General features: G+C 37.7%; 1 protein-coding gene and 1 long non-coding RNA gene across 2 annotated transcripts; one reads left to right on the top strand and one right to left on the bottom strand.

Moving 5' to 3' along the window:
* The first annotated feature begins 1,453 nt into the window (after window positions 1-1,453).
* znf16l (zinc finger protein 16 like) lies at window positions 1,454-8,554 on the top strand. The gene is made up of 3 exons (XM_082155704.1): window positions 1,454-2,890; window positions 3,643-3,825; window positions 5,967-8,554. Exons 1-3 carry the CDS (start codon window positions 2,200-2,202, stop codon window positions 6,674-6,676), a joined length of 1,584 nt encoding a protein of 527 aa, XP_082011830.1. The 5' UTR covers window positions 1,454-2,199; the 3' UTR covers window positions 6,677-8,554.
* Window positions 7,786-12,721, bottom strand: LOC309487980. The gene is made up of 2 exons (XR_014201957.1): window positions 9,933-12,721; window positions 7,786-9,733 (listed from the first exon to the last, which is right to left on the bottom strand). It is a non-coding gene; the product is annotated as an uncharacterized lncRNA (long non-coding RNA).
* Between the last annotated feature and the right edge of the window lie 1,562 nt (window positions 12,722-14,283).

Genomic DNA, 14,283 nt, shown 5'->3' with positions numbered 1-14,283 from the left:
CATTCATTTTTGAATAATTTTTATACTTTTAAAGAAAAAAAATATATGACCCAAGTGCTGCTGTTTAGATACTTACAAATTGTAGTCGGTTACTGCTTCCAAATTACATGATAACAATTGTAGTTAGTAACGTAATCCATTACATTAAACATTTAAGGTAGTATAATCTGAATATTTTGAGCTAACTCCTTTATCACACTGATTTGAATAGGATAATATTGTACCATATTGATGATATAAAAATACAAAGAGAAAGAAAATATATTCCATTCTTTGTTATCAACAACATGAAGTGCATTAAATATTACATTGCGTCAGGGTTCCCCAGACTGGGGTTCATGAGTTTAATAAAAGCTATTAAAGGGATAGTTCACCCAAAAATTCAAATTCATCATTTACTCGCCCCTTAAGTTGTTCCGAACCTGTATGGATTTCTTTTTTCCTTTGAACACAGAAGGTATTGTGAAGAATGTCAAACAGTTGACGGGCCAACATTGACTTTCATAGTATTTTTTTCTCTCCATATACTGCCATTGTGAGAATAACATGTCATCAAACAACAACCGTGTGAAAGGAAAGCACACCAATAACAAGTGAGATTGTAAGTGTACAAAGTCAAGTCTAAAACGAGTCTAAAGTGCCCTTTACTTAAAACAGAATTTGTCCTGCTTCAAAACCAGAGATAAAGCAAACAAAAGGGCATTTTTATAGAGTTCTTTTATTCATCCTGCTTGGTCTTAAATAGACCTGACTCATTCCTAGCTTTGATATACTGTGTTTTGCAGCTCACACTATTTTTAACAGCACAGATAGTGTCTTTAATGAGACAAATATATGAAGTGTCATTTTAAATTATGCAGTTTATACTTTGCATAAAATATTAAAATAGCCTACTTCAAGCACACACCAGTTCATCATCATCACTGCATGACCTCATAAAAACTATTACACTTCATACTTTTTACTGTATCGTCCTGAAAAACAGATTTGTTTTTGTTGTGGATTTAGTTTATTTTTTTTATTTTTTTATTTTTAGGTCATTATGTTTGGAGCATAATAAACAAATTGAATAAAGACATTTTTGAAAAAATATATTTTATTCCTATGTTATGCCCTCTGTAGAGGACACCAGGACTCATTTACTTATAAAATTAAAAGACATGAATTGGCAAAAACAATGTTTCTTTTTTTTCATTCACCAATCAATTTTTAGGTTTCAAGCTTCTTTCTTTTTTCAATCCAAACTTTGTATAAAGATGATTCTCAACTATGTTGTGAAAGATATAAAGGAATGATTTGATATAGCATTTTACTGTATGCAATATGCATTTAAACATAAATGACATTCTCTTTCCATGCAATATACACTGTAATTATGTGTTCTTGGGGCAACATGTAGCCTAATCAAAAAGACGTGTAATAATGGGAGTACTAATTATGAATATTTTCATTAGAATATCTCATATTTCATAAGAATATTGACGTTTCATTTATTTCCCTATTCACTTGTTATGTCTCCAAAATGCCTGATAAACATGATGTAAGTCCTGGTGTCCTCTACAGAGGTCAGGTGTGAAATCGATGCCCTATTTCGTACCAGAAAGTCACATTCTGATTTGAAACCCCACAACGTTTTCCTGAGATGTTGATTTCTGACAAACAATTGGAAAATGAGTCAGATTTAAATGATAATTACAAAATATTTTAATGTTTCCATAAGAGTGCTAAATTCCCAGACAGCAACATAGTGTCGGCCCAGATCCGGCCCACATCTGGTACATGTGTACATCCCAGATTTGGGTTTGATCATTCAGTCATTTTTAAAGACCAAGAAGAGGGAGTTGTCAAGGGGAAACCACCAAACATTTGGTATCTCTGCAAAGCCCTGAATGTGCTCTTTACAAACAGGGAAATTATCTAAAATGTAATGTTTTCTACAGAGGAAACCCCTCCATTGATGGGTCTCAGAAGGATTGTCCATTATACCCAGTCATTTATAAAAAATTAAAATAAAGTATCTAGTCTGCCTATCTGTTTTTGCAGCTACAGGATGGCTCTATAGAGGGCGCTGTTCATATACTCCACTTCCGAGGTGAGAGGAAGTTCTTCAGGTTGTTCTATGGTGTCTGTCTGTGCATTTGGTGTCCATCACGATCAAAACACTGTCCCATCCGCGCTGCGTCCCCTGCGCTCTTCAGCATGAGCCGAAAAAGAAACCACTGCTACATGGAAACAGGCCCGTCTTCTGAGTCCCAGGCCGCGTTCATGGACAACACGGGCTCCTTCAGCCGAGACGACGAGGACTTCTCCGAGCTCGAGCCCGACGAGCAGCTGGTGTGCTCGGTAACCGAGATCACGGAGCACCTGGGCAGAAACATCACGGTGGTGCTCGAGTCCGCGCTGTCCGAGATACGCAAACTGGTCGGAGTCCGGATCCGAGTCCTGAAGATGGAGCTCCGCGAGAAAACCGACGAGATCGAGCTCCTGAAGGCCAAGCTGGAGTCGACGGAGAAAGACGGGAGGGTTTCTAACTCCAGCACCCTGGACGTCAGGAAACCAGAGCACCAACCGGGCCAGAAGCACAGCGCCGACCCGAAGAAAAGCAAACCCGGGACGCCCGTGGTGAAGAAGGAGAACATCAACGCCATCTGCGACTATCTGATGAAGGATAAGAACCAGCGGGGCGCTGCTGAAGTGGAGAGCGACCACAGCAGTCAGGCCTTCGGGTCCGACGCGCAGCCGCACGCGTCGCTGAGCCTGTGGACGGACAGCGGGTCCGCGGACACGGACGCGGACGCGGACATCTTCAACATGCTGCCCTCCGCCAGCAAGCGCTTGTATGACTATGAGTGGATGGCAGGGGTCGAGCTCAACTCAGCCGAGTTTAAAGGTACTGCTCAATCCAGTCTTGTGGACACAGACTGTGGTAGCCTATGCATGTAGTTGTATATTATATGCATCGTATTTTACACATGTGTACATATAGTTTGAATGCATTGCCGTGCTCATGTTATAGTATGCATGCATTATAGTATATAGATGAATATAGGTGCATTAAGTATGCATGCATTGTAGCATTAACGTTATATGCGTGCATTGCAATATACATATGTGTGTGTGTATGTATGTGTATATATATATATATACACACACACACAATACATGAATGCTATATGCATGTAGTATAATTTTTTTTATAATTTATATTATTCATGCATTATAGAATACATATAGATGCATATAGTTCTATAAACCATGCATGTTGTACGCATGCATTGCAATGTGTTTATAGTACACGTGCAAATATAGTATTATGTATTATGCATATTTGCATCTAGTATGCATTCTTTGTAGAATGTGAACATTTGCATATGTTTGCTTCTAATGTAGTACATGTATAGAGGTATTCATTTCAAATGCTGTTGTTGCTGCAATATTTTATGCGCAAATGGGTTTTCTGTTTCTTGCTTTATACAATTGCGCCAGCCTCGCTTCAGTTATTTATTTAATTCACATGTAATGACGGCTGACATGTCAAAGGTGTTTGATAAATACAAATTTAAAGCTGAACATTGACTGAAAAAATGATCAAAACCCTGATAATTGTGTTGCATTTATTCCTGTGCTCCTCTGCTTCTTTAGGTGATGCTGAAACAAAATGCGAGGACGTTCCCCCTGTGGATGAGGATGAAGAAAATGAAGACTCTGAAGGAGGAAGAGGAAGTCTGAGGTCGGTGTCTGATCATTTTCCTCTGGACACTCAGGGCTCCCCTCGAGAGGACAGGAGCAGCCCAGCGGAGGACAGTATGGACAGAATGGAGCCAGGTCAGTGTTTTCAAAGAGAGTGAACGTAGCAGTTTCAGGTCAATTCCAGCGGGGAATAATTGTGTGTTGTGCACCTCTGACTCTTATCTGAACATTTAAGTGATCTTTATGCACTAATACAACATTTTTCTACCGATAGTTTGATTTTCTTACGGACAAAATCTCTCCAGACTAATGTTGTACACAGGGAACGCTCTCCTCTAGTACATTACTGTAATATTAGAGATTAAAATTAACAACAGAGTCCAAACTATTTTATTCAACTGCTATTTATTTTCTGATACAATAATTACACTCAAATAAAATGTTTTGTATACAAGTCAGTTGCACATAATGTAGTTTTCAGGAATGCTTGTCTTCATAACAAATGTATTCAAAATATACATGTATAATTAACAGTAAATAAGCTCCTGGTGTTTTTATATATAACTAACAAACTGTGCATATTGAATAACTTTCCTAATGTAGATACAACGTTAAATTAACATATTGTGCACAAGCTGTTTTATTGACGTCTTTCTGCTGTTGAAACACTGATTGAGTGATGACATGAGACATGATTCATTTCGGTAAGTTGTTCTGTATCCCTCCACACACCTTCGGATGTTCATTGCATGTTTTTCGAGCTGTAACTTGTATTAAAGTGGAAGAACAGACTGAACCGAGGCACTACAGCGATCTGTCACGTCACATTTAAGAGAGTCAAAACACCATTTATTACTTGAATTTCTTGATAAAATGGATAGTTTTTAGGATGACCTAAAACTTTGACTTTTCACAAGGTTTTGAAGTAGCCTATTAAAATCATTCTGATATCGCAAGCCATTGCGATATGTACATATGTTATATTTTGACCATTTCAATATACTATTGAGCGAATGTGACGTCTAAGTAGAGGATAGAGAGTTTGTTTAAATGGTGTAAACTAAATACCGATTTGGTTATTGGTTAACATTATCCAAAATAACTCATTTATTAACAAATTTTCTCTGGAATACTTGTTACAATGGTGAATCATTCACAGTATGGCCTAGAATGTGCATTTAGAATAAAATCACTTGTTTTTATGCTTCTGGCTAAACATGCAATGCATTATCCAAAACATGAAAGTTGATTCATTTATTACCTTCATGTTATTTCAAACTCATATTACTTTTTCTTTTATGTAACATAAAGGCATACACTACCAGTCAAAAGTTTGGGGTTGGTAAGATTTTTAAATGATTTTTGAAAAAAAGTATCACCAAAGCTGCATTTATTTAATCTAAAATACAGTAAAGCAATAATACTGTGAAATATTATTACAATTTAAAATAACTGTTTTCTTTGTATTTTTTATTCCTGTGATCAAAGCTGAATTTTCAGCATCATTACTCCAGTCTTCAGTGTCACATGATCATTCAGAAATCATTCTAATATGATGTTTTACTGCTCAAGAAACATTTCTGATGATTATTATCAGTGTTGAAAACCGTTGTGCTGCGTAATGTTTCTGAAACCAGTGGTACAAGAAAGAAATCTTTTATAAATGTCTTTACTTCTCTTTTGATCAATTCAATGCATCTTTACTGAGTATCATTTATTTAAAAAAATCGTACTGACGCCAAACTTTTCAACTGTAGTCAATATTAGACATTCATTGTATGAAAAAATTTATTGATAGTAGTAATAATGGTAACACTTTACAATAAGGTTCATTAGTTAACATTAATGTATCAACTAACAATGAACAATACATTTGTTACAGTATTTATTAATCTTTGTTAATGTTAGTTAATAAAAGTCCAGCTGTTCATTGTTTGTTCATGTTAGTTCGTAGTGCATTAACTGATGTTAAAAATACAACCTTTAATTTTAATAATGTATTAGTAAATGTTGAAATTAATATTAACTAAGATTAATAAATGCTGTAGAAGTATTGTTCATTCTTAGTATATGTTAACTAATGAACCTTATTGTAAAGTGTTACCGTAATAATAACTACGAATAATCTTTTGTGTTCTATGGAAGAAAGTAAGTCGTACATGTTTTAAACAATTGAGGGTGAGATGAGAGGATTAAAATTTTTGTATGAACTATCTCTTTAAATCCTCTTGAAGTGATTGTGAAACATGATTTGATTTAGCGCCGCTCTCTTCCAGGTCAGCAGTTCTCCTCTCACACCTTCATCTGCCCCTTCTGTGGAACCCTTTGCCCGGACTCCTCTTTCCTGGAGGAACACGTCAAGCTGATGCATCACGAGGAGAGCGCTCTGCAGTCTCCGCCGGGCAGTTCTTCCTCTCGCGGGGAGGGCGACTCGGGCGAGGCGGGGCGAGCTCAGGGAGGCCCGGAAGGACCCGCTGGCAGGGGCGCGCGGGAGAAGAAAGTGGAGGGCGGCTACGAGTGCGGCGACTGTGGCCGGCATTTCAACTACCTGGGAAACTTGCGGCAGCACCAGCGCATCCACACCGGCGAGAAGCCCTTCGTTTGTCCCGAGTGCGGAGAGCGTTTCCGTCACGCCGCGCGTCTCAAGAGCCACCGCCTCAGCCACAGCGGAGCCCAGAGCCCCTTCCCATGCCCGCAGTGTGGTAAGGGCTTCCCAGTGCTGTCCGGACTGAAGCGTCACCAGCGCGTGCACACGGGAGAGAGCCCGTACGCCTGTCCCCAGTGCGGTCGCAGGTTCAAAGAGCTGGGCAACTTATACACACACATGCGCATTCACAGCGGCGCTACGCCCTACACTTGCTATCAGTGTGGGCGGAGCTTCAGGCATCTGGGCACATATAAGAGTCATCGCTGTACGCCGGCCACCCAGTTACCCAGCGGACACAGTCCAGCTTGGGCGCAGGAAGACAAGGTGCAAACTGGGTGATAGCCAGGTGGCAGATTGTTCAAAAAGTGGTTCATTACTTCCTCAACTGCTGGTTCAGGATCAATTTTCAAACCCGATTGGCCGAAGAAAGACGTGAAATGTCGCTATGACAGGATCAGGTTTCATCATGAACAAGAAACTGTATGAATTAGCGCATCTTTCTCTTTTAAGTCATGTTTAACGGTAAATTGCTGCTCGTTAAATGTTCGTTTTTGAAACATTTCGCAATAATATCTTCCAACTTCAAACATAGAAGGTGTTTGAATGTCCATACATGGTATTTCAAGATGACTTCATCTTTTTATTCAGACTTTTTGTAACCTTTTTTTTTTGTAAAGAATTTTTTGACTTTGATTTTTTTTTTTTTTTGATAGTAGGTCCACAAGGCCAGATTAACTGCCTTACAATCGTTTAAGTTAAATTAAATAATGATACATTTATAATGACTCAATATGACATGACCTTTTCCACACTTTACAAAAAAGTACCATGGTAACAGACTGTAATACAATGTTACTTAGATATATACACATTGTATTGAATAATTATCATATTTATGTAATACGTACACTGTTGTTCAAAAGTTTGGGGTTGGTAAGATTTTTTAAATGTTTTTGAAAGACAATTGTTTTTGATCATAAATACAGTAAAAACAGTAATATTGTGAAATATTATTACGAATTAAAATAACTTTTCAGGTTTTATTACATTTGAATGTAATTTAGTCCTATGATGATACTTTTTTTTTAAGTATTCTTTGATGAATAGAAACATTTATCTCAGCATTTACTTGAAATGGAAATAATGTAACATTATAAATGCCTTTACTACTATCACTTTTGATCATCTTAATGGTGCACTATGTACGGTTTAAAATGTACAACATCACGAATCCATCTTCCAAACCGCGTTTTTGTCTTATCCTGAATCACTACGGCACGCCTATAATAAGGGTTTATATTCGGACTATTTCAGACCGGGCGAGAAGATAACCGTTGCGGAGTAGTCCAGTACCTGCGTGACTCGTCATGTAGGTAAACGGAGAGAAGTAGTTCCGGCTACAATGTTCTTCCGCAAAACGCACGCAGTTTTGTTCATTAACCGCTAGGAAAAATTTATTAGTTCCTTAAAAATAACAACAACTTTTGAACACTAGTGTACAAAGAATGCCATGGTATGTATCCGAATGCAAATCCAGTCATTAGTAATCAAGTAATCCAATAATCAAGTTATCATAAATGCTAGTGAAGATGATAATCTGCAACGAACTAATTTCTATTAGAGTTGACAAGCATACAACTGATCTAATACCATTTTTAATACAACTGAAGGTTATTTCAGCAACTCAAAATCATGTTATTGAAAAATCAGGTAGTCTACAGTGTCATTTTGAAAAGATATTATAGTCTCGAGCACTATAAAGAAGTGCCGTTTTGAGTGCTGCCATCGTGCGGATGGCTTATGTTACTGCATCGGTGTCACCTGGGAGTCAGTGTATCTGTATTTTCAATTTGTTCCAATTGTGATCTCACTATTAACGCGTTTTTTATTTATATTAGTGAATTTGTTTATATATGTCTACCTGTATTTTAACAACTTATACGTTTGGGAAAAAAATATACAACCTGAATGGAAAAATATGGCTAACCAGGACACACACAATGATGGAAATGATGAATGAAGTGTACTAAGTGGTCAAAATGCAAGCAATGCATCAGATGGATCTTTAAGATTTTTTTTTTCCATAGTGCTAATATCAAGATATCCTGAATGTTACGCATTTAATAGGACAAAAGGTACTTTTTTATTATTATTATTATTTCTGAATTGAATGATCTGTACAAGTCAACCTAAACTAATAAATAATATTAAGCTATGGTTCTAGTTATTTAGCCTATAAGCGGTTATTGACATCATGACATTTTATCAAAGCACATTAAAATTAACACTTGCGTATGAAAACACAAATAGTTATTGAAACAGGCTGAGTGAATGTCTTTGACAGGTTGAATGCTGTTGCAATCACTCTTCCTGGAAATATGCCTGAGAAAAAAGCTGAGGTGAACATATATATCACGAGAGACTGAGAGCAAGAACAACATCCAGACATGGGAACTATTTTCTTTATTAGAGGGTGACAAGTCACAGTCAGCAATCTCGACGCCTTAATAACACACTGCCAGCTGAACTCCAGGAGATTGCAGGGCTGTGTGTGATTGAAAGAGGCGAGCAGCAAATTCTCACACACAAGTAAGCTATACAAAGTGAACTGTTGGTCTTTATAGATGAAATATAGCTAAATGTAAGGGCACAATTTGATATAGTTTTAAATAAATCACCATTTAGCTATGTATTTTAGAATGTGCTCAATGAATGTCTGAACATACACTAGCTATATCACAAGAAAGAACAGAGCCTCTGCTTAAATATATAGTCGAGATATATAAGATATAGCCTAGCATAGCTGATAGGCTATATTACGGATCGGCTTCAGAGCGATGATCAAAACAGTTCGAGTCCACCAAAGCTTCCCAGTCCTCTTTCATCCGGTAACATTGAGCAGTTTTGATGCTGTTTAATGTTTTTCTCGATTGCTTAAACACATTTCTTGAAACTAAGCCTCATATTCTCAAAACGGTAAACACAAATTCCCCAAACATCCTATTTCCAGGTCAAAATGAAGCTCTACACTCAAAACCATTCACTCTTGCTGAAAAACCTCAGACATCACACACAAGCCCTCACAAACACACACACACACACTGCAACATAGTCTTACACACTGGTGCAATACATTCAAAACAACATTTCCAAAACTGGTAATCTATGTTGCTTGTGGTAATACACCAAACAAACAAACCAAAGAAATCCTCTGCCCCAGCATCCCGTCTTTGATCTGGGACAGGGGATCTCGTCCACATGTCCACACGTCCACACCACAGGCTATATTGGCGCTAGCCAGGCAGAGGGGTGAAATCCTCTTGCATGCCTGTTCCCCGCTGGCACGCATCAACTGATATATTTGGCAGGCTTCTTCCATTTCATCATCTCTGTGTCCTAGGAAAATAGAAGTACTGACCTGTAACACATCCTTTTTACAAAATGGAAGCATTCAGAAACTCTAGGCAATTTGATGCATTTCTGTTTATTACAGTAGTATAGGGCAACAGCTACAGTACATGTATGTGTTGTAACAGCACAGTGTACTGCACTCAACAGTTACAGTAGAGAGCAGTCTACTGTACATCTACTGTACCTGTTTTCCCCCCTGAAGGTTCTTATGATCGAGGCGACGGTGAAGCGACTCAAGTTTGGCTGTACTCATTCCCCAGACTCCCTCATAGTCATACCATGGACAAAGACATGGGCAACTAGAGTGCCAATGCTTGTGTCTTTGGCCTTGCCCTTCCCTTTCACCTTCCTCATCCTCTTCCTCCACTCCCATCTACTCTTCCTCCTCCTCCACTACAGTGTCCTCAACCTCTTCCTTCATGTCTTTCTGGATCCATTGTCCCAAAAACCCAATGAACTGACTCTGGCCCTTTTATCAATCTAATGAAGGTTCTGATTGGTGTGTGATCAATTTTGACTCTTAGTGTTTTCCACTTGGGTAATTGTGTGCTAAATGAGCTGAAGCTGTGCTGACATGAGTTAACAATATTGAATGCTAGTGCTTTATAAATTACAACATGGTGTAGGCAATGAGAAATGAAGAGATTTGTGTGTGGAGTTTTGCAGTGACAGTTCAACAAATCTGACAGGGGAATAGCATTTATAGTTTAGGGAAATGGGTGTGCTTTTTGATATATGGCGTTATGGTTTTGAAATTTTTGTTCAAAAGTCTGGTTATAGTGTTTAAGCAATCGAGAAAAACTGTAATGATCGCGTTAGCTTATGTGCGTCAATGCTTCTATTGCTGCTGCTACTTCGCCTGTGTTTTGATCCGATTCAGTAGGCTACTCTTTAAGATACGTCTTGCTGGCTGCAGACAGATTCTATTGGGATTCCTGGAAAATTACATCAACGGAGGGGAAAGCGATAGGTATGGAAGCTTGTTTCTGCCACAAGAATAAAAAAGGTAGCCTTAATTGCATTTTTTTTTTGTCTCACAATTCCGAGTTTACATCTTGCAATTCTGACTTTTTATCTCAGAACTGTGTGGTATAAAGTTGTAATAAAGTCAGAATTGTGTGATATAAGTCACAATTGTGTGTTTTAAAGTCAGAATTGTGATATAACTCTTCTGAGGAAAAAAGTCAGTCTTTTTTTTCAAAGAATTGGACTTTATAACTGGCAATTGCGAGTTTATATCTTACAATTCAAGATCAGAATTGCCTGATATAAACTCGATATTGTGAGAAAAAAGTCAGAATCGCAAGTTTATTTCTCACAATTGTGACTTTATATCTCACAGTTCTGACTTTATGTCTTGCAATTCAGAGAAATAAACTGACAATTGTAAGATAAAAAGTCGCAATTATCTTGTTTTATTCTGTGACGGAAACAAGCTTCCATAGATAGGCCAATAATTTTTTTCAGATCATGAGAAACAATTTTAGTCAAGTATGTCCAAACTATAAGACTGAAAGATAATGCAAGTAGTATTTGTAATAATTTGCTCTAAAAAGGAAGCCAAAGGAGATTGTTTTTCATTCTGAAGACTAAAATAATGGAAAGCACTGAATACTTGCAATTAAACCACCAACACATTTCCATTAGTTCAGGTAATGTGCACTTACCAGCCTATAGCTGCATTACACACACAATGCAAACACCTGGACTCTTATTGTTGAATGCTGAGCATTTAGACACCTGATGTGAAGAGGATCACATTTTATCAATCCTGATAGGACCACACATGCGAGCTGTTTGCTGTCGACACAAAGAGTGAACAGACACATTTAACTAATTGTTGCAATGGTAAATAAAACCTCACTTACCTGCTAACGCCACTTTCCATCACAGCATGCGACGGCTAGAACGCTAACAAAACAAATACATAAATGGGCTTTTCATACTTAACCAAGATTTTCTCCAATATAGTCCACTTGAAGGAGTGAATGAAAACAACTGACAATGAAGGGCTGCTGCTTTTTCATAGTTTGTGCTTGCCGTTTAATAATCATTTGAAACTTAGTAAAAAGGCAGCTCCAGGACACTTTGGACCAGCGGTTTGGAAAATGGATGGATTGATTCGGCTGGCGAGACATGGGAATTCATTCGGCGTGACCCTCACAGCGTATTATGGGTATTCTCTAACCAGTTGAGTGTACACACTCGTTATTACGGTGCATTATGGGATTAAATAAGTGCTCTCGATAACATCCACTATTTCGGACACCACTACTAATGGCCGTCCCTTCAAATAGTGCAGAGGCCATCTGACTCTGAACTTTCACATACTTTTGAAATGTTTAGTTGGTCCTGATAATCGCTCACTGTCACAGATATAAACACGACGGCTTTCTTCTTCCATGAGAGGGTTTGGCGTCACAATGGCTTTATTTCCCCGTGGACCGTAAAAAACACGACCCACATGTCTCCCGGAAATCCTGTAGAATTCAACCAGTCAGGTGACGACTTCAAAACTCCAATTTTGTGTGCCATATGCACCGTCTGAGGCTGAGACTAGACTGAGTACATGGACTTATTGATAAATGGTGTTGACATATGCCTTCAGGATATTAGTGAACTAAAGGTGAGCTTGTATTTTGGTGTACACATGGCCCAATATTTAAATAAAAGATTTTTGGTTGATTAATTTCAGCAGGGAAATTGTGAAGAGAAATGAATTGTAAACTAAATAACATTAGCAAGACACAATTACATTTTAGAATAATGGTACTTTTCTTGGTTTCCATAAGCCATATCATATTATGGTGATCATATGATCTTGTGTTGTTATCGTGGAGTGACCATATGTTATCATATCACCTTGTATGATCATGTTATTATCGATTACCTGAAAATTAAATGAAAATGCATTAATCTCTTGTATTTTTATTTTTTGTTAGACTTTTACTTAAATTCATTCCAAAGCGTAATATTTGCACACCAGAAAAAAAAACGCCAGCTGTTAACAACTGTATGGAATGAATCAAAATGACCCAAAATATGACCCATATTTTTTTAAAGTTTGCATTTATGATGCATCATGCTTAAACATACTTAGACACGCTAATTGTTGTATAACCTTGATGTAAGCACATTTAAAAGGTTCTGTTCTTCAGATAAAGGTGAGGAGATGTTTTGTGCATGTACGAGCATTTCTTTATACTTTTATAAGGCAAGAACATTTTACCTGAGTGTACTGAAAGCATGAATTATTGGAGTACATACTTCTATTCAGTATTGAACAGCTCATACACACTGATACAACTCACACAAGCATGACACAATGACAGGGCCAAGATCAATTTGAAGCGTGACTGCTTTATGTATTGATGCAGGTATGAATGCTAGCACATCAGTGCACTTATGGTTCAACTACATGGACTTATTCGGCTAAAAATACACCATAACATCAATTCCTTTGCACTCAGTATTAAAGGACATCTGCACGCCTGTTAAAAACTATAATTTTCTGCACCTGACTGCAGTTACACTCCATTAACTGATACAAAATCCTCAGTGGTGCAGAAAACGTGCCACATTGAAAAGGCAATCATTTATAGCTGCTTTCTAGACTTCAAAAATGTTGCATTTATCTGATGAAATCCATTGCAATTGTGTTGTATGAATACAATGAACTAACACACTGGGAATTAATGCCTTTCCTTCCCTGTAAGACATACAATGGTGGCTTTCCATCAAGTTTTATATTAAATCATAGCATAGATATGTTCCTGTTGACTAATCAGAATCATTCCAGAGAACCATGAAGTAAAAAAAAATTTTTTTTAAAGTTTTGTCACATTTATGATAATGCTTCTCCTTCTCCCCTGTGATCCACAACCGCACATTGCAATTCTGCAGCACACATATCAGGAACTGGTATTGACTGTTATACTCATAACTACCACATAAAGACTTTATTATTATTATTATTTAGTGAAGGGGAAAAATATCTTAAACGTTGGATGGAAAATCCAAGATACTAAAAATGCACATAAAACGTGCACATAAAAATGCACTTTTTTTTTTTTTTTTGTCTGTTGTCTCAGCCCTCTATAATTGCTTATCTGATGGATCGGCCATCCTGCTTCCTTAAGAAAGTTGATCATTTTCATGTGTTTTTAAGTCTTTTCAGTTTAAACATTCAAGTGATTTTCAGCCATTCAAGCGTAAGACGCTGTTCTTCTTGAGCAAATACACACACACAAAATTATAAAAAAAATTCCCATCTTGCTGAGTATCCACGTAAACACAGATGGTTATGTCTTAAGTGACATAAACTTGTCAATGTCTTAAGGAGCGTAAACATTTAAGAATCTGTCAATATAACAGATTCGTGCATTTAGGTCTTAAAGTGACCGCAGCCTCATTCTTAAGGGGGTCGCACACCGGACGCGCAGCTCGGCGGCGCGCCGCGCAGCGCCACGTCTTTTAAATTCGAACACATTATTCTCTATGAGAGTACACACATCGGCGGCGCCTTTCGGCGTCTG

This window comes from Leuciscus leuciscus (genome assembly GCF_965113295.1).
Source record: "Leuciscus leuciscus genome assembly, chromosome: 2".
Lineage (NCBI taxonomy): Eukaryota > Metazoa > Chordata > Actinopteri > Cypriniformes > Leuciscidae > Leuciscus > Leuciscus leuciscus.
This window is presented reverse-complemented; position numbering and strand designations above follow the sequence as displayed.